This window comes from Pelophylax lessonae (assembly GCF_965119305.1).
Source record: "Pelophylax lessonae genome assembly, chromosome: 5".
Taxonomy (NCBI): domain Eukaryota; kingdom Metazoa; phylum Chordata; class Amphibia; order Anura; family Ranidae; genus Pelophylax; species Pelophylax lessonae.
Window position 1 is genome coordinate 210619207 of NC_138772.1, and position 21883 is coordinate 210641089.

The 21883-nt window shown below is 42.6% G+C and overlaps 1 protein-coding gene across 2 annotated transcripts in view; it reads left to right on the forward strand.

Moving 5' to 3' along the window:
* The window catches only part of PDE1C (phosphodiesterase 1C), an 899304-nt gene that overhangs the window by 791879 nt on the left and 85542 nt on the right, over positions 1–21883 (forward strand). For both annotated transcript variants that reach the window (XM_082258063.1, XM_082258064.1), the window contains exons 10-11: positions 7563–7691; positions 19876–19977. In XM_082258063.1, coding sequence (XP_082114189.1) covers positions 7563–7691; positions 19876–19977 — 231 coding nt within the window. The remainder of the gene's footprint in view (positions 1–7562; positions 7692–19875; positions 19978–21883) is intronic.

Genomic DNA, 21883 nt, shown 5'->3' on the forward strand with positions numbered 1-21883 from the left:
ATCTCGCTCAGGAGAGGGAGAAAGGCAGATGGCTGATGTAAACACAGCCATCTGTCATTCTCCCTTAGATCATGACAGAGGCTATGCGATCCTGCTATGTAGGATCGTATGTCTCTGTTATGATCTAACAAGCCACGCCCCTTGACAGTTAGAATCACGCCCCTAGGGACACATTTAACCCCTTGATCACCAATAAAGTTAACCCCTTCCCTGCCATTGTCATTTTTACAGTAACACTGCATATTTATAGCACTGATTACTGTAGTAATCTCACTGGTACCCCCAAAAGTGTCAAAAATGTCAGTCAGGGGTCAGATCTGTCCGCCACAATGTCGCAGTCCCGCAAAAAAAATCGCAGATCGCCGCCATAAAACAAAATCACATATATGTAGGTGAGTTTGCGCTTAAGGGCTGCCCTGCCACAGTATATGTATGTGGAGCGGTCCTTAAGTGGTTATAACTGTATGGCGTTCAAAGGTGACGAGTACAAAGAAAAATGCATGGTGCCTACAGTGAAACATGGTGGTGGCAGTGTCCTTCTGTGGGGCTACATGAATGCTGCTGGTGTCAGGGAGCTGCATTTCATTGATAGTATTATGAATTCACAGATGTACTGCTCTAAATTGAAAGAGAAGATGCTACCATCACTCCATGCCCTTGGTCATTGTGCACTTTTCCAACATGACAATGATCCATTGCATTTCTGAAGAAGAACAGGGTGAAAGCGATTCAGTAGCCAAGCATGTCTCCTGATCTGAATCCAATCAAACACCTATGGGGAATTCTGAAGAGACAAGTTGAGCATCACTCTCCAGCCAGCATCCAGGCTCTAAAAGAGGTTGTTCTTGAAGAATGGAAAAAGAGAGATGTAGCAATATGTCGACAACTTGTTCATTCCATGCCTAGGGCTGTCCTTTCAAATCATGGAGGTCATACAAAATACTAGATGGAGTAGTTTTTTTTTTGTGGGGTGTATTCATTTTTGCATCATCTAATTTGAGTAAAACTGAAGATTTTGTAATCTAAGTTATATTATTTACTTTTTTTTTTTTTTTTTTAATGTAATCAGCTAAACAAATCTACTATAAAACTCACTGTTCATTGACATATTGATTAAAATCTTACTTTTTAAAAGTAGTTTATTCATTTATGCTGAGCATATGTAAACACACACACACAGCACTGTACTCTGCTTACTACTATAACCCCCCCCCCCCCTCACATGTACAAGAAAGCTACAGACCAACTATTGAGCTAGTATGCATCGCATACTAGCTCATTATGGAATACTTACCTTAGAATGAGCCCCCGCCATGCCGCCCGCTTACCTGTATGACGGGCGACATGTTCAGTCGCCCGTCTTCCAGGATCGTGGCATCCAGCCATCTGACTGGCCGGAGCCGCGGTGGCGTTACTCCCGCGCACATGCACGGGAGCCGGCGGTCACGGCACAGAGCTCTGAAGGAACGGCACCAGCGGCCATTCCTTCAGAGCGCATGCGCCAGTGATGTCACTGGTTGCATGTAAGGTAAATATCTCCTAAACGGTGCATGTTTAGGAGATATTTACAGTACCTATAGGTAAACCTCATCATAGGCTTACCTATAGGTAAAAGTTGCAGAGGAGGGTTTACTTCCTCTTTAAGTATTCATAATTAAACTACATATAAATTGTGAGATACCAGGATTCTTTTTTTTTTTATTATTTTGGCAAACAAAACATGCTGTTGTGTAAATATACTTTAATTATTTTGTACAAACAAAAAAAGCAAATAAAGAAAAAATAATATAGTGTATTCAATTGCGACACAAGTGATAATATTATTAAAAAAATAACTTTCCATTTTAATCTGCAGCCGCTGTCATTTTCTGAAAATGCAATGCAATATGGCTACCTGGAGGTGTTCTGTACACAGAATGTGTACAGAATGCCCCCAGAAACATAATTTCCTGCTTGTGTGATTGGCTCACTGATTTTCCCAGAAGACTACACTAAAATGCAAGTCAGATTTGTGGCATTTTTGGTGAGATACTCCCAATAGGAACACGTCTAAAGGGATGCAGACCCAGCAGCTTCCCTCATTAGTGCCCTGCAGCTGATTGATAATAATGAAACCACTCCCATTAGACTCACTTAGCACAGGGGCACAGAGAACCAAACAGTGATCTTTCAGAATACCAAAAGGGAGGGATCTACAACAATGTTTATTATAATCCTTGCAATGTACATAGATCACCCAGAGGGGAATGTTTATATCTCAACAAAAGTGGAGTTACGTTTTAGGCTACCCTTGTGTAGCCTAGGTAGTTCATAAAATGTTTATAAGGAGTTCATAAAAAACACATAGTAAGGGCGTTGCACTTCACCTGAGACAAGAACAAATCTTTGAAATTACAAAAAAGGGGGGCGCCAGCTAAGTGCACCATCAATGAGTTTATTACAATTAAAAAGCCAAATGCAAACTCCCAAAAATGTAAAATCAAAGCGCTTATCTATCTTATTTTGTAAAATTCAAAGTATTTTCATTTAAAATATTGCTACATAATTATTTATGTTTCTCTTAAAAAGAATAACTGCACATTTTGACATAATAATTTTACAGATGGTGTCCTTAAATTTATTATTTTGCCTGCATTCTTTAAATGTCAGTAAGCAATTTCCAGTCTGGGTGAAACCAACCATTCAGAAAAGGCCTGCCTTTTGTCATCAGTCTCTCGGTGCACTATAAATAAATCCTAGGATAAGCTTAGAATTAATGAAAAATCTTATAATGTTGGAGAATCCTTAGCAGTGAAAGTGACTCTGTATTGCTGCCATTTAAATTTAATGATATTAATATTGAAGATATCAGGTGAAGTGTAATTTAACCCAAGCTGTATTTACATGCCTTTGACAGATAATAGTCAAGTTCCACAATTACAGTTTCAGAATGTTACCTACGAATGCTTTTTGTTCACTAAGATGTTTATAGAATTGTAATGCTGAACTGTTTTGATTGACTTTTTTTATACTGTGTAAGTACATTATGTTTGTGGCAAAGCAGTGGAGGTTGGCATCTCGGCACTGGGACTTTTTGTGCTTGCAGATTCTTGCTATTAATCAATTTACAGAGAAAAATTGGCCTAAATTTTTACTAGAAACCTACCTTTGGTACTGGAACAATATTTTATACATCACACATTTTCTGCATAAGATCAAGTATGTTCTGTGCCAGCACTGAACCTATAGTTGATCTGACAGTCATTGCCCTGTACTATACTCAGCATAGGATTTCTTCAACTACTGAGTTGCTAGTAGTGTACTATGGAGTTTATTGTGATCATGTTATAGCATCAAGAATTCCTATGGCAGACACTATGCGCTTGATTTACTAAAGCCAAAGAGATTGTTCACTTTGTGACGGATGTTGTACTTTGCATGGGGATATTACCTGTGCTTAATAAATATGATAAAAACTAATTTTGCAAAGAATACCCATACCAGGAAAAAAACATTAAATTTGTTTGCATGTAATTGGATGGCGGCAGTCAGCAGAGCTTCACCACAGTTAGCAAGCCAAGAAAAAAATTCCTTTGCAAAGTGAACAGCCTATTTGCCTTTAGTAAATCAATCCCCAAGTCTTCACACATTTAACCACTTGCCTACTAGGCCTATTTTTGACATTTGGTGTTTACAAGCTAAAATCTGTTGTTTTTGCTAGAAAACTAATTAGAACCCCCAAACATTATATATTTCTTTTATCAGAGACCCTAGAGAATAAAATGGAGATTATTGCAATATTTTTTATCACATCGTATTTGCGCAGCAGTCTTCCAAACGCAATTTTTTTGGAAAAAAATCACTTTTTTGAATTAAAAAATAAGAATCCAGTAAAGTTAGCCCAATTTTGTTACATAATGTGAAAGATAATGTTACGCCGAGTAAATAGATACCCAACATGTCATGCTTCAAAATTGCACACACGCTCACGGAATGGCAACACACTTTGGTACTTAAAAATCCCCATAGTCGACATTTTAAAAATTTCTACAGGTTGCCATCTTAGAATTACAGAGGAGGTCTAGGGCTCACGTTATTGCTCTCACTCTAACGATCGCGGCGATACCTCACATGTGTGGTTTTAACACTGTTTACATGTGTGGGCGGGGTTTCCGTATGCGTTCACTTCTGCGCGCGAGCTAACGAGGACAGGGCGCTTTAATTTATTTTATTTTTTTACTATTTATTTTATTTATTATTTTTTATTTTTACACCGTTTAAAAAAAAAAAATTATTTTCATTTCTATTACAAGGAATGTAAACATTCCTTGTTAAGAAATAGGCACGACAGGACCTCTTTTTTGTGAGATCTGGGGTCAAAAAGTCCTCAGATCTCACAAGTACATTAATAAAGATACAAAGAAAAAAAATGAAAAAAAAAAAAGGGACCTTTCAGACGGTTGCTAGGCAAAGACGCTTGCCGTCGCTCCGGTCCTCCAAGACAATAGAGTCGAGTAAGGGCAAGATCCGGTAAGCGGGGAAAAGGACCGGGATGTGGCGGGAGGGGGGGGGTGGGCACCTCTTCCGCCATCCTGGAGGGTGATCTCGCGGCGAATCCGGCGCTGGGACCACCCTTATCGGAAAGCCGATTGCCTGCAGTTTAAAAGAATACCAGGGTTATGGCAGCTATCTGCTGCCATAACACCGGTATTTAGGTTTAAACTCAGGACGTATATATACAGTGGCCGGTAGGGAGGTTAAAGAATCTATGAAAATGAACTGATGACACACATCCATCTCTATTGAGTTTCACAACTCTAGCAACAGTGGTTCAGAGCAAAGCAATAAAAAAAAAAAAAAAAAAAACAGTTTAGCACTGCCCATGTAAGGACTGCCAGATGTACACTTCTCGGGTCCCCCTGCGTTACCAGCCTTTAATAATGGAAATGGATGTAATATAAATATTACCAACAGCTCATGTCTCAGGGATAAAGGGGGTGAGAAAATGATGACGATAGTGATATTTTATATAGTGGTAGGCCTGTACTAGGGTATGTGTGGTTATTGCACATATAATGTATCAGTGCACTTGTGAAGGTGCTCTATCAACTGTCAAATTTCAATTACTATCACATAAAGTGCATCATGTGAATACATCCTCAAAAAAAATTAAATGCGATATACAAATATAAAAAAGATTAAAAAAAGACCATACATACCCTAGTATTGGTCTGGTCAACAGGCCTACCACTATATAAAATATCACTACCATTATCATTTTCTCACCCCCTTTATCCCTGAGACATGCGCTGTTGGTAATATTTATATTACATCCATTTCCATCCATTATTATTATGGGTTGTCTACAGCAGCAGTCTTGTTTTCATATAAAAATATATTTGTCCTTTTTGGCGCGAGTGTTTCAACACATTACATACTTTAATAATGACAGTTTCAAGTTCCTTGTTGGCTTGCTTCAATAATCAGTCCAGGGGTATTTGGTTATTTTGTGTTTATTTAAATTAGGGATAGGAAATGGGAATAGTGGGATACTCCAAATTAACTATGCATAAATGGTTGAGGACTCCTATCTTTAAGTACAGCCAGGCTGTTGATTCACCCTGCCACTAAAGGTGAATTTGGGAATTAGGTCTCTTTCCTAAGATGACTTGGTGAGCTTGTAATTATCTTCAGGACACTCTTTCTAGCATCCTCTTTCTATCCGCCGCTGACACCCGTCCACTGATTATGCTACACGTGGGGTGGCGCCCTCAGGTCAGGCCCCTTGACGCGAGCCCCTGTACTCACAATACTGTGGGCCCAGGGTCTCCAGTGTCTCCCCCTCAGTCAGCTCTCCTTGACCTCTGGGTTCAGCTCCTCTCATCCATTCCTCCGGTCCTCAGGACGACCTCCTGCGACCGCATGCCACTGCTACAGAGGCGAGGAGGAGTCCCTCCGGGACTCTGCTCTCCAGCAAAAAACCTCACAGCGCATGTGCTCCTGGCTTTTATACAATATCCCAGAATGCACTGAGGTGACCTGCCCTCTGCTAATCACCAGGACTATATCAAAGCCTATGCACTCATCCGTCAGGTTTCCTCCCACATGCCTCCCTATTGGACCAGTGTGAAACTCTCTCTAGAAACAATGAATCGCAAATTAAGCACAATGATCAGACCTTACTAACCAATCCTGCTCTCTGGTAGGCAGAGAATAATATATATTTACCTGCAGCCCCTCTGGTAAGCAGACAAGTGTCAAAACCATACTTTGTCACTACCACCTACCTAGGAGGCTGCTACAGTAGTAAAATGAGTAATTGTTAGAATCTCTGCCAAGTTATTATCACTATATGTTTCTTCCAGTGTTATGGAGATAAGTAAAAACTTGACAAAAGTATGCTGTATACTCCTTACAAGTATATTCATCACAAAAACTGGGATGTAAGGAGCTGGGATCAGTGATCTAACCTATTATCTCTATAGTACTTACAGTCAACATTGTTAAAAGTGATATTAAAGGCAATCCTTAAACTAACATGTTATACTTGCCTGCTCTGAGCAGCAGTTTTGCACAGAGAAGCACCAATCCTCCTCTTCTCAGGTCCCTCGCCGGCACTCCTGGTCCTTCCCTTCTGCCGAGTCCCCCCAGAGCAAGCAGCTTGCTGTGGGGGTACCCAAGCAGGCTCGCTCCTGAGCCACTGCTCTGTGTGTTCATTCACACACACACAGCCGTGGCTTGGCCTCACCCCCTTATTGGCTCACTGGTTGCGATTCACTGCAGCGGAAGCCAATGACTTCCACTGCTGTCTCAGCCAATGAGGAGAGAGAGTCTACAGAGAGCCGTGGCTCTCGTGCACATCGCTGGATTATGATGCGGCTCAGGTAAGTATTGAGGGTGTCTTGAGGACTGCTGCCCAGAGAAGGTTTTTAATCTTCATGCATAGAATGCATGACGGTAAAAGGACTAGGACCTTGAGAAACTACTTTAAGTTCTGTATATAAAATGTCCTCTGGACAAATGGACCTGGTGCAAATGCTCCTTCTGCCCTGTGGTTAAGGTATCACTGTACATGAATTAATGTATGATCAGCTAGACAGAGGCACTAATCATAGCAGATATGCGCATGTGTGTCAAGGATTCAAGTGTATCCTAACTGTTTTGTTCGGGTGTTTATCTTTAATTGTAGTGAAATGACAATCAATTTACCCATTTGTTATTCATTTGTGTTTTTCTTCCAGAACTGAATTTTATTCAGATTTAGACTCGAATGAATATTTTTGCCCTTCCTACTTAGCAGTACAAAACTGAGTTTTCCTTTACGATAGCCTCAGAATGCAAAACTAAATCTAGTTTAAAGACCATTTTTAAGGGAAATCATATAATTTGTCAACTTGTTTTGAGTTTCATATTTCTTTGCTTAAAGGAAAATCTTTATATTCACTAAAAAATATTTATCTGTCAAATTTAAAGCAAGTTTGAGTGAATCTGTTTGGAAATAGAAAGCGTAAACCACCAGCATCCAGTCTATTTATGGTCCCTCTTTTTCTTTTGTTTTTCATTTTGTTTTTGTTTTTTTTCAGATCAGATTCTGCCATATTGTATAATGATCGATCTGTACTTGAAAATCATCATGTAAGTGCAGCATATCGCTTACTGCAGGATGACGAAGAAATGAATATACTCTATAACCTATCCAAGGATGACTGGAGGTGAGATGTGTAAGCAATATATATTTTGTAAGCATGTCTATGATTACAATAATATCATTGTGTATTGTCTACTTTTGTGGTCCTTATAGCATAGTCAATGATTACGTACACTTTCTCATAATTCTGATAACCTTGTGCTGATTAGGTGGCCAATTTTAACAATATGGAGATTTGTAGATAAGCCACTAGAGGGAGCTGTGATTTTGACTCAGATTCCTTGCTTGAGATGAAATAATAAATCTAAGTTTACGTTTGTCATTGGGGGAGGCGAATATGGGTGGGTAAGCCATGTTCTAACCCCCAAACACTCCCGCTTAAGCTGCAAAGGCAGCAGATGGGGTGTGGCCATGATGCTTTTCATTGTGGCATGGCAAAAATCCCTCCCTTCCCCGTCACATTCGGCAAGCAGTACCGCAGTGGTGCAGACTTTTAGGAGTCAAAACAGATGATGAGGAGGCGATATGTCAAACACCCTCTAAAAAGTGCAGATCACTCTTCAGAAAGCAATGCATGTGTAAATGAGCCCTAATGATTTCTGCCCAAGTTTTTTCTTTGTTTCACAAATAAGCATTTAATGCACACTGGATGATTTTCAGTGACTTATCTGTTAACAAAGAGACAGCTCAGTAGGCATGCTCAGGGCCATGACAAGGGGTGGGCAGGAGGGGGGTTTGCCCTCGGTGCAATGGTTTATTGCAGGGATGGGTGGGCGCCTTGACCCTAACCCTAAGAGAAGGGGGGGCGCAGTTTGGCATCCTTGCCCTGGGCGCTAGATGACCTTGTCCTGCCACTGGTCTGCTGTAGAGTTTTATACTATTGTATCATCTGGGGTCCTTTTTTTCTATGTATGCACATCTCATATCTGATGTGATCTGGGGAAGCTGAAAATCACTGTAGTAGTTTACACATTTCACAGGGGTTGGATGTTCAGCACTGCCACCATTCATAGACCACTAAAATCGAAAAACAAACACAAGGGCGCACCATCCTAGTGCATTATCCTCCACAAAGATTTTATTGATAAAAGTTATAGAAAAACTCACACACAAGTTCTTGGTACAAGAATTTAAAATAGATGTTTTGCCATCAGCATCAGAACCAAAGGGTGTATCGTCCTCTGGAGCTTGAAGGCTTACGCGTTTCAAGGCCTAGCCTCTTCCTCAGAGCCTTTGTTTTTGGTTTGGACCATTCATAGACCGCCTTGTGTTTTTTCAGTAAATAATACACGTCCTCTGGATGAAACAGAGGTAGAGAAGAGGGGCTGTGATGTCATGATCTGTACAGAATATTTAAAAAACAAGATTCACACCACATAAACTTCAGTGGGAGTTGCTTAACTTCAAACAAGATTCATGGATATATATATACGGCAAATCAAAACTGGGTAGATTTTTCCATCACTAATGCCTGTACAAACCTCTCATAATACTTGTGGAAGTAACTGCACTATTATTGCACTTTTTTTTTTTTTTTCAGTAACAATTGAATTTTCAGGACAAGCTTTAGGGATCTACTCCTTTCTTCAGGGTCCATGCCGTACTGATAAAAAGGTTTAGAAAAATGTTAAGAGCAGGGGCGTGGCCTGAGGCGCTGCAAGATGGACGCTTAGACCGGCAGCTCCGCTCGGCCATCCGGGACTTCAGCCCACTACAGCCCACAAAGCGGGTACACTTACCTCTCCGACACTTCTGTAGCCCCCGGGAAGGATGAAGGGGAAGAAGGGCTCTTCGCAGGCGAATCGGCTGGACGGCTTTCTCATCTCCTCCGCCGCGGGTCTCCGCCAGCATGGCGCGGGTAGGCCGCAACAGCACGCATCCCACTGTTCAGGCGAGAGGGAGCATCGAGGCCAGCCTGTGAGGCAAGTAGCGAACCCGGACAGTGGAAACTCCACTCCTCCCTCACCCTCAGCCAGGAGCCCGGCAAAGCAAAAGCCCAGGTAGAGCTCCCCGCCACCAGACCCTGATCAGGCCTGCGGGATGGATCTCACAGCAGCTTCTCCACAGCCTGGGGAGGCCCCGGCGCAGACACCTAGGGATCCCTTTGCTGCCTTTCCCTCAGGAGACCAGCCAGTGTCTGCCTCTCTACTGAAAGACATGATGCATTCCCTGTGGTCCCCTCTCCACTCAGACCTCTACCAAGGCCTCACCCAGACCAAGAAGGAGGTGAGACATTTGGTGACCAGGGTGGAACGTGTGGAAACCTCCATGGAAAAATGCTCTCTCTCACTCAACACTATGGTGGCTGCCCACAACGGCCATGCTGAGGACATTGCGTGGCTGAGAGACAAGGTGGCGGACCTCGAGGACCGATCCCGTCGGAACAATTTTAAGCTGAGGGGGAATCCCAGAGACGGTTCAGCCCCAACACCTCAGGCAAGTGGCTACTGATCTTTTCTCTGCCTTGATCCCTTCCCTCTCAGCCTCTGACTTAGAGATAGATCATATCCACAGGATCCCCAAGCCGGGCTTCATAGCCCCTGAACTGCCCAGGGATGTCCTCCTTCGGGTGCACTTTTTTCAGGTGAAAGACAGGATCCTCCAAGCTGCCCGCCAACTTCAAGTTATGCCTGGTGACTACCCCAACATTCAAGTCCTACCGGACCTCTCTAGGCACACGCTGCAAAAGCGTAGAAACCTGGCCACTGTCACCAAGGCCCTGCGCAACCACCGTATTCCCCACAAGTGGAAGCATCCTGCCCTGCTCACTATCACCTATCAGAACTCCACGGTGACCATCTCCTCCTTGGAAGAGGGTATGTCTCTACTGACCAAGTGGGGAATCCTTGTAGACCGCGCTGCTCCTCCTGAGGCTCCCCTGTCCGCCTCAGAACCTTCTGGAGAATGGCAAGTCTTCTTACACAAGAGAGCCAAATCTAGGAGCTTTCTCCCTGGGGCTGGGAAAGACACCCCGCTAACTCTGCCTTTGTCCCTGGCCTAGTTAGTGTCTCTGACCTACATGGCCCCTGTGTTAATGTTGCAGGCATTGCCTGCCCTTGGACTACTTCTTATGTTTTACCCCATGCTTGGCGCACCCTGCACCTTGACTCTCTCCCTGCTCCGCTGTTCCAGAGCTTACCTCTTGTTCCAGTTTTTGTATGCTACTGATCTCCTGCTCAATGCACCTTTGTCTACTGGCATCAGTCTCCTGCAGCCTCCGGACTTTTTCAGATACCCACCATGACCATCAAGTTCTTATCCCTGAATGTAAATGGCCTCAACTACCCGGCCTAGAGGTTCTCCTTCTGGACTGAATTGTGCAACAGCAAGGCGGAAGTGGTCTCTATCCAAGAGACCCACTTTAAATCTGGTAGTCATCCGAACTTCTCCCACAGGAACTTCCCTGCTCTATTTTTCGCTAATGCTCCTGAAAAAAACAAAGGCGTGATGATCGCAATAAGAGATACTGTGGCTTTCCGGCTTCACTCGCATACCCCAGATCCTGAAGGAAGATTTCTTATTCTTCAAGGGGACTTCAACTCGACTCCCCTGACCCTTGTGGCTGTGTACGCTCCTAACAGTCACCAAAAGCGCTTTCTCCACAGGCTTTTGAGAAAGGTCACTTCTAATGTATATGGTAATTTGGTTGTATGTGGGGATTTGAACATGGTTGTCGACCCTGGGCTTGTCGCTTCGGCGCCCGCCCGTGGCCGACAACTCTCTCTCAACTCCCTTCTTTTGAGGGAACAGTTATATGACGTTTGGCGGTGCCTTCATGGCTCCGAAAGGGACTACTCCTACTACTCTCATAGACATGGTTCATACTCGCGAATTGACATGTTTTTGACAGATCTCCCTTTGCTGGGTAAGGTCTCCTCCTCCGTCATTCGGAACATCACCTGGTCTGATCACGCGGCGGTTGAAATGGTGTTGGAGGAGTCTGGACCCAGAGAACGGACATCAATTTGGAGATGTGATGCTAGGGTGTTGCAGGATCCCTCTTCGGGTAAATTCATCAGGGACCAATTGTCCTCATACTTTGAAATGAATACCCCTTCTGTTTCAGATCCTTGGATTCTGTGGGGTGCACACAAGGCGTTTATTCGTGGTGTCTGTATCCAGCAGTCTGCAAGGATGAGGAAAACCTACAACAAAACGCTGACTATCCTTCTAGCCGACATCAAGGACCTGGAGGCCCTACACAAGACCTCGCCCACCCAGACTGTACTCTTGCAACTGTCCCAAAAGCGTGAATCCCTGAAATCCCATCTAATGTCACGTTATGACCATCACCTCAAAACTCTTAAGCTCAAGTTTTATGCTCACGCAAATAGAGTCGGTAAAGCCCTGGCCCTTCGCATTAAACAACATAGAGTCAACTCCCGCATCTCTTACCTCTCCCACAAAACTACTGGCGCGAGACTGTCACACCCTCGAGATATAGCTAACGAGTTTGCAGACTTCTATAGCTCCCTTTACAACTTAGCCCAAGACCCTAGCACACTGCACCCCACCCCGGAGCTTGTTCGAGCATTCTTGGACAAGCTGCGTCTGCCCGTACTGTCCGAATCCCACATATCTTCCCTAGCCTCCCCCTTTACGTCGAAGGACATCTCCAAGGCCATTAGAACACTTCCCTCCGGGAAGTCCCCTGGACCTGATGGTCTTTGTAACGACTATTATAAACTGTTTGCCTCCCTCCTTAGCCCTACCCTTGCGGATGTTTTTAACAAAGCAGCGTCGACGGCGCGGTTCCCCCCTGACATGTTATCAGCGTACATAACTACCATCCCCAAGCCGGGTAAGGACCCTAGCTCGCCCGCTAATTATCGGCCCATATCCCTCCTTAACAGTGATGTCAAAATTTATGCTAGGATTGTGGCAGCCCGCCTTCAACCTATTCTCCCCCACCTCATCAACCAGGACCAGATGGGCTTCATGCCTAGCCGCCATACAGCTGACGCCAGCAGGAGAATCATAAATCTCGTCCACTTGGCCGAAGCCTCGCGAACGCCTTCTCTGCTCCTTACCTTGGACGCAGAGAAGGCGCTCGACAGAGTTAATTGGTTATTTATGAGGATGACGCTGGAGAAGTTTGGCTTCTCTGGCCCGTCTCTCTCATCGATCCTCGCCTTGTACTCCTGTCCTGCTCAGGTTCTCACTTCGGGTACGACCTCCGTTCCGTTCACTATCTCGAATGGTACCCACCAGGGGTGTCCCCTCTCCCCCTCAATCTTCAATTTGATGATTGAACCCCTGGCGGAGGCCATTAGGTCGCATAGTGGGGTGATGGGCTTCCGAGTCGGTGATGTGACCCACACGGTGAGTCTCTTTGCGGACGACATTGTAGTGATCCTCACCAACCCCTTACAATCCCTCCCAGCAGTACACCACATTTTAGTCGACTATGGGGCTGTCTCCTATCACAAAGTCAACACGACTAAGTCCCTGGCACTTAACCTAGGAATAGACGACCGAACGCTCGCACACCTCCAGTCCTCTTTCCCATACCCCTGGACGGACACACACATTCTGTATTTGGGAATCAACATTACCCCCCCCCCGCATATCGTCACTCCTCTCGGCGAACGTTGATGCTCTCCTTAAGAAGACTGCCAAAGAGATGGCCTCCATTGCCAAGGTTGAGCTATCTTGGAGTGGCAGGATGGCAGCGTACAAAATGTCAATACTTCCCCAAATCCTGTACATCTTCAGAGTGGTCCCCCTGATTTTTCCTAAGACGTGCTTAGATTCTTTAACTAGAGCTATGCGCCAGTTTATATGGTGCGGAAAGAGTGCTCGGGTAGCCACCTCTGTCCTGACGCAACCAAGGGGCTGGGTGGAGCGAAGCTGCCCGACATTTCTCTCTACTACTGGTCGACTAGACTGGACCAGCTCAGGCCCTGGTTTCACAATGCCACTGAATTTCCCTGGACGCAGATTGAGAGACATTTGTCGCCGACTCGGGACCTCCGCCTCCTTCTCCTGGGCGACCTCTGGACTCCCTGGAGTTTACCTGGACTCTCCCCTCCTATGCGGGCCTCCCTTCTGGCATGGCGTAGGCTGGGAGCGTCTAAGGGAGATGGGGCGGAACTCGTTCCCTGTGCATCGACTTCCCTGCCATTGGACATCTTGAGGGCCTGACGACGTTATCCCATTTTTTCCAATCGGGCTCCCTCCGCTCCCCGTCCTCCTTGATGAGGACCTACCAGATTCCTGACACCTGGACATTCACGATTCTCAGGATACATAGCATACATAAATCATATCCAGTTCATAAGGCACATAGCAATGTGTGTGCTTCCAATAAAATGATATAAAGAGTGTCCCGTGTTCAGATGAAGAAAATCCAGTGATGAAAACAACTTGTAATCACCAATATAGTGAATCCCTCCACCAGGTGAATCAGCCTCTCACCTTTCTGAAGGACCCAAACGGGCCAGCAATCACATGTATCATTGATCAGACTTCCAGGAAAGAGCCACACTATATTGCACCTCGAGGGATCCCGGGACATATAGAAAACAGATGAAGAAATCTAGTGCTCTCCGCTTACTAATGAGGGTATGCTTTATTAGAGAAAGGCAGATCAACTCACATTTTTAGGGCACTCAGCTGTGCCTGCTGTATAATCGATGTCAGCGATCTGTTACCAGAGAGAGACTCTGCGTCGGCCACGCACGCTCCGCCCCCCTATACGCGTTACGTCGAGCGTAATGCTCCTTTGACTTCCTACCAAGGCAAAATCAAGTTCAAGGGAACTGTCTAGCATTCTAGGTGGCTCAGCAAGAAGAGAGATTGTCTGACATTTCAGAGATTCTGGGATCAAATCCAGGCCCTGACAGTAGGATTCTAACCAACAGCCTGGTTCCCAATCAGGTTATGATCACATGGGTTTGTTAAGAAACAAAGCTGTTGGTTTTATCCTCACACAGAGAGAGGCACATTGACAGCTTATACCAGAGAGCTGCAGGTGTCACAGTGCAATAGTGTGTGTAAAATAATGAATGAATATGTTGTAAAAGTTATTTTTTTATGTTTAAAATTATTATATATAAACAACCAAACAAAAAAAAATCCAGTTGGATATAAAGTATGAGCACCATTTTACTAAAACTATATAGTATACCAAATTGCCTTTTTTGTTATAAAAAAATAAATAATTATGTAGGCAAATTTGTTATAGCGTTATTGTCAAGTCTACTGAGGCATACTGGTGCTGCAAAGTTTGGATATCTAGGCTTCAATGACCTCATGAAAGGATTAAATTCTCACTGAGGCCAGTAATCACACCACTACTGTTGATTAAAATATAGCTGAAATTTAAAATGGTGCGTATTTCACACATTGCTATACAGAATTAATGATATCAGAGCATAGGCAGAAAACTGCTGAGTTATGATTTGTGATTTGCTATTATGCGACATCATCACCATCACTTCTCATTTATAAGGCTGCCTATATTACTGCAGAAATAGCCACACTTGTCATTCTGTGGTCAGAATCAAGAGCATGCACTGTACAGTATGTTACAGTTTTTCTGCAGCTAACGTCAGCACGTAGGATGGAATGTTCATGCACTCATTAATTCTCATGTATAATTTATAGGTGCCTGGCAGAAGGTTAACATACAGTGTGCATGATACTATGCACGAGTCTATACAGCTATATCTTGAAGCATATTTTTATTTACATATTGTTCATTCTGATGTAATGGTCCATTGCGCATTATAAAAATAGCACAATGTAAAAAAAATAATAAAATATTACTTGTCTTAATAGTTAGAGTAGAGGAATAGTTAGAGAAGAGAAATACAACTCAAATAAACCAGTATTCTATCAAAATCATGTCAATTCACCTAATGCAGATATCCACAAACTTTGTACTGGAAGAATTTGTGCCATCTCTAGGTTCTAATGACCCTTGGCAGACTTTTTCATGCTGCATTTCATGCACTTCTATTCTTTCTTGTCCCAGCATTTCCTTTCCAGCATTGTGTCATCTAACACAGCCTGTAATAGCCATCTAAAGGAACCGTATGAGCACAACAGTGATAATTTTCTTGCAATTTCTTTACAGTGCTACTCAATACCATAATTTGTCACGACAGGGGATGCTGTATTCTCATACAGTATTGTAATCTTTATTTTTTTATCATTAACGCGGCAGTAAACCGCAAAAAGAAAATTTCTCTGCAATTTAATGTCAAAATGTGCTAGTACAAAAAGACTTACTTAAAAATGAAGCCTACTGCCACTGTTGACAGTGCTTTCATCTTCACCTGGTCTGCCTTCCAAGTTCAGGAGCTGCGGCCATCTGATTAGCCAAGACCGCGTGGGAGTCACACCGTCTAGTGGCACACCTTCTATTGGGAGTGCAGTGCGTATGCATCGGTGACATCATTGACACTGATTAAGTAAATATCTTCTAAATGGTACATGTTTAGGAGATATTTACTGTACCTAGAGGTAAGCCTTAGATAGGCTTATCTGTAGGTATAAATCGGCAAAAACACCTTTACAACCACTTAAAAAAATATGCTAACCATGTCCAGCCAGCTCACCCTATACCTATGTTTGGACATATGGACTAGGGCAAGAGTGAAATGGATGGCAGGAGATGCTGCATGGAAACTCAAATGGTTCTAAAGTATCCAAAAAACAGGCAAGATCCAGTCTTTTTAAAAGTAGCTTTCTAGAGAGAAGCCTTGGGTGAGCCAGTTCAAACCCAGTTAATGAACAAAACTAGGATCGGGCCAGATCTGACTGCCAAACAGTGCAATGCATTAGTATTGGCTTAGTATTGGCTTGCACACATAAAATAGTTAACCACTTGATGAATATGCTTTAATAAGAAAGACGGCTACAACACAGTCGTCCAGTTCTGAAAGGGCATCTATTGACATCCTCCCAGAACCCCACGCATTGAACGCGCACTATGATTGCTGTGTCCTTAGGACACAGCTGATCATACATTGATGTAAAGAGCCAATCACAGAGGGGTTTCTCATGTGATCAGCTGTGTCCAATCACAGCTAATCCCATGTAAACAAATGCTGATTATCAGCACTTGCTTTACTCAGCGCTGTCACTGTGTGAGAAACGGGAAGCTGATAATCGGCTATCCTGTGACAGCACCAATTCGCACTGATAATCAGTGCCCTGATTATCAGTGCAGCTTCGCTAGTGTCAATAGGTGTCCATCAGTGCAGCATATCAGGGCCCATCAGTGCAGCCTATTAGCGCCCATCAATGCCACTCATCAGTGCTTCCTTATCAGTGCAGCATCATTAGTGCCTCCTCATCGGTGTCCATCAGTGTCGCTTATCAGTGCAGCCTCATCAGTGCCTATTAGTGCAGCCTCATCAGTACCCATTAGTGCAGCCTCATCAGAACACATCAGTAAAGAAGAAAAATTACTTGTAAGAAATGTAGAGACGTGGTTCAATTGTATGTGGCACCACATCCAAAAATTATTCAAAACAGAGGAAAAAGGAGAAAGTATGTGGGACTTTACAGGTTGCCACCAATAATCCAAAAAAAGGAAAAAAGAGTACTCAATAAGATATAAAATTGAACATTTTATTATAACAACATGATAAAAAGTGTTAAAAACATACCAGAAGGATAATATGTAGTAGATAATATGCAACATCTCCCCATGTGTAGATAGATGAGGTATATGGTTATACAGAAAGACCTGCTAAATGCCCATAGATACAGAGAACTTGTTTTTTGGAACACAGAGTCTGCGATGATCTCATATGTTGGGGCCAAACAGAAAATTAGTGTGCCATTTACCAAGGGATCACTTTGATGTGTGTGTGAAAATGGCTTATTTGTCAAATTTTATAGGAGAAATTAAGAGAAAACATAGCTATCAGTTTTTTTTCCATTTGTTTAGTAAAATAAAAAGCCCAGTGGAGATTAAATATCACCAAAATAAAGCAACCCATTGTGGCAACATTTTTTTCTTTTTTAGTATTTAAACCTATTGGAACTTTTAATATTTTATTTTATTTTTTTACAACATTTAAGAAAATAATGTAAGTACAATTCACATACAACTATAAAAAATTACAGTGGTAGCTTTGCTGATAGCACTAACAAGGCAATCACATGACTGTTTACAAACAAATTGTTAGGGTTCGCATTTAAAGTGGTTATAAACCTCTGAAATAAAAAATGAAAAAGCATATGTTCATATAGTGTACACTTGCCTCTGTCCATAGCACTGAGTGTGGATTATGTATGCTCTTTTCTTCCTCTGCTATCTGTAAAGTCACCTCAGGGCAAAAGGCAACCCTTGGAGATGCCCCTCTCCCCGTCACGCAGCATGATTTATGACCTCAAATGTGCATGTTTCCCAGTAAGGGCTGTGTAGAGGGGGGTGTGTCCTTTCCCTCCACTTAGGTTTCAGATTACAAAAAGCTCTATGTTGTACAGGGTGTGACATTAGATTCCCACTCCCTGTCTCCTGCAAGCTGGGAATTACCATCTAAAAGCTATAGTTTGGAAGGTTGCGAAGGAGAAAAGACTGCAGATTAATAGGTACAACTTATGTATGAGGATTTAAATCAATCCCTGTGTATCATCTAAGGCTAGTCACTTTATGGTTCTTTATTTATTTATTTTTTTCAAATATTTTTAAACTTCTTTTTTTAATTAAAAAAGGGTTTTTAATGTGGTATGTAAATACTATATGCAATTTGAAAGAATTGCACTGATAGCTGTCAACTACATGATAGCACTAACAAGGCATTCACATGACTGTTCATAAACAAAAGGGTTTTCATTTGGATTTGTGTTGACAATAGGGATAGTGTTAGGATTATCTGTTGCTTTAGCACTTAAGGTAAGGATAATTTTTATTATTCAACAAAGTCATTGATCACCATGTCAGTGCTAACATGATGATCACATGTTTTTTTTAGAAAACCTTGCCATGTGATTTTTTTTGTATAAATTCTTTATTGAAAGGTATGCCAAAAAATACAACAATTGTGACATAACACAGGAAGATAACACACAATACAGAAATATCAGTATGAGATCTGAAGGAACGTCCGCGCTGGGCAGTTAGCAACGACCCCCGCGGACCCACCTCTTGCAGACATAGACAAAATATGAGATAGGGTACAAAATATCAGGTACTAAGAGCGACAGTCCTAGTTATGTACTATGCAAGGGTGGAAAGAAGATGTAGACCCATAGGTCCCCATACAGGGCCATGACTTCCACCGGCATCTGTCTCCTGGTCGGCATACGGAGGTCATGAATCCACGTGCATCCAGGGCAACATATGTATATGCGAAGCATTTCCACCAAGAGAGGATGCACACTGTAAACATTTTTTTGGGGTTTTTATTGACGAGAGGAAAAAGACAAAGACGAGTAAGAGAAGAAAAGGAAGCAGAGAAAGACGAGAAGAAGAGGAGAGAGAGAAAAAAAAGGGGGGGAGGGGGGGGAAGAGGTGATTTTTTTTTTTAAGAAAATGAACTCAAAGTGGTAATTTATTTTGTAAAATCCAGTTCAGTAAACATCTGCTCATCTCTAGTAGAGAGGTTTCCAAATCAGTTTCTTCACTGAGACAAACATTTAAGGGTGAAGGCACTTCTGAACTTAGTGACATCTATTATTCATTGATACAGATGAGAGCATTACCTAGTGTAAATAAACAGTTTGGTCATTTTGAGAAGTCTCGGTTTTTGACAAATCACTAATTTTCAATATATCCTAATATATACAGTACATGTGGATTTCTCAGAATTGCAGTTTGTGATTATAGAACTATATGATTCTCCCTCAATTCACTAACATTTTTGCACACCTATGTTTTTTAACAGTAGGAAAATGATTTTGCAGTTTTAAGTGTATGTCGAAAATCTAAATGTATAGCAGAACATCTCTGGTTTTCAACAAAAACTTTGAGGGTTTTTTTTTTTTTAAAGCAAATGACATTATCCTTTATTTTATGAAACCTACGTGTAATAAAAAGACAGCCATATAAAGATGCCTGTTCTTCTTTTGAATTAATTTTAGCCAGAGTTATTCTTCTGACTAACTTGCTCACACTGAATTTGATATTTAAAAAGAATGAGCTTACCTCCCTTGGAATAAAGATATCTGCAAGGAGTTTGTGACACATATGGTTTGCAGTCAAAAATGTCACAAACAATTAGCATATGCACAAGATAAACTAATGTCTTACACGTTCTTTTACTTTCTGCCTTATGACAACCCTGAAGGGAATTCCGGGCTTTGGTGATTGAGATGGTGTTGGCTACAGATATGTCCTGTCATTTCCAACAAATCAAAGCAATGAAGAATGCTTTGCAGCAACCAGAAGGGTGAGTAACCTTGTTTTGATGTCCTGCGGTAAAAGGTCACAGCAGATATGTATAGTTTATTTTTTTGTACTTCAAAGGCAACCTGCAAAAGCTGTTAAGAAATTCTGAAGTTAGCACTTTCTATTTTAAAGGTGGTTTAAAGATGTAAGGATCACAACTGATATCACATTTACAGTGGAACTGATCAAGAAAAATGCTGATTGTAACATTTCCTATATATATATATATATATATATATATATATATATAAAGTATTTCACAAAAGTGATTACACCGCTCACATTTTTTTTTTTATATTTTATTATATCTTTTCATGTGACAACACTGGCACTTTGCTACAATGTAAAGTAGTGAGTGTACAGCTTGTATGACAGTGTTAATTTGCTGTCCCCACAAAATAACTCAACACACAGCCATTAATGTCGAAACCGCTGGCAACAAAAGTGAGTACATCCCTAAGTAAAAATGGTCAAATTGGGCCCAATTAGCCATTTTTCCTCCCCGGTGTCATGTGACTCGTTAGTGTTACAAGGTCTCAGGTGTGAATGGGGAGCAGGTGTGTTAAATTTGGTGTTATCACTCTTACTCTCTCATACTGGTCACTGGAAGTTCAACATGGCACCTCATGGCAAAGAACTCTCTGAGGATCTATAAAAAAAGAATTGTAAATTTGCTGTCCCCTCAAAATAACTCAACACACAGCCATTAATGTTTAAACCGCTGGCAACAAAAGTGAGTACACCCCTAAGTTAAAATGTCCAAATTGGGCCCAAAGTGTCAATATTTTGTGTGGCCACCATTATTTTCCAGCACTGCCTTAACCCTCTTGGGCATGGAGTTGACCAGAGCTTCACAGGTTGCCACTGGAGTCCTCTTCCACTCCTCCATGATGACATCACAGAGCTGGTAGATATTAGAGACCTTGCACTCCTCCACCTTACATTTGAGGATGCCCCACAGATGCTCAATAGGGTTTAGGTCTGGAGACATGTTTGGCCAGCTCATCACCTTTACCCTCAGCTTCTTTAGCAAGGCAGTGGTCATCTTGGAGGTGTGTTTGGGGTCATTATAATGTTGGAATACTGCCCTGCGGCCCAGTCTCCAAAGGGAGGGGATCATGCTCTGCTTCAGTATGTCACAGTATATGTTGGAATTCTTGGTTTCCTCAATGATTTGTAGCTCCCCAGTGCCAGCAGCACTCATGCAGCCCCAGACCATGACACTCCCACCACAATGCTTGACTGTAGGCAAGACACACTTGTCTTTGTACTCCTCGCCTGGTTGCCGCCACACACGCTTGACACCATCTGAACCAAATACGTTTATCTTGGTCTCAGACCACAGGACATGGTTCCAGCAATCCATGTCCTTAGTCTGCTTGTCTTCAGCTAACTGTTTGTGGGCTTTCTTGTGCCTCATCTTTAGCAGAGGCTTCCTTCTGGGATGACAGCCATGCAGACCAATTTGATGCAGTGTGTGGCTTATGGTCTGAGCACTGACAGACTGACCCCCCCCCCACCCCTTCAACCTCTGTAGCAATGCTGGCAGCGCTCATACGTCTAGTTCCCAAAGAGAACCTCTGGATATGACGCTGAGCATGTGCACTCACCTTCTTTGGTCGACCATGGCGAGGACTGTTCTAAGTGGAACCTGTCCTGTTTAACCTCTGTATGGTCTTGGTCACCGTGCTGCAGCTCAGTTTCAGGATCTTGGCAATCTTTTTAAAACCTAGGCCCTCTTTATGTAGAGCAACAATTTTTTTTTTTTTCAGATCCTTAGAGAGTTATTTGCCATGAGGTGCCATGTTGAACTTCCAGTGACCAGTATGAGAGAGTGAGAGTGATAGCACCAAATTTCACACACCTGCTCCCCATTCACACCTGAGACCTTGTAACACTAACCAGTC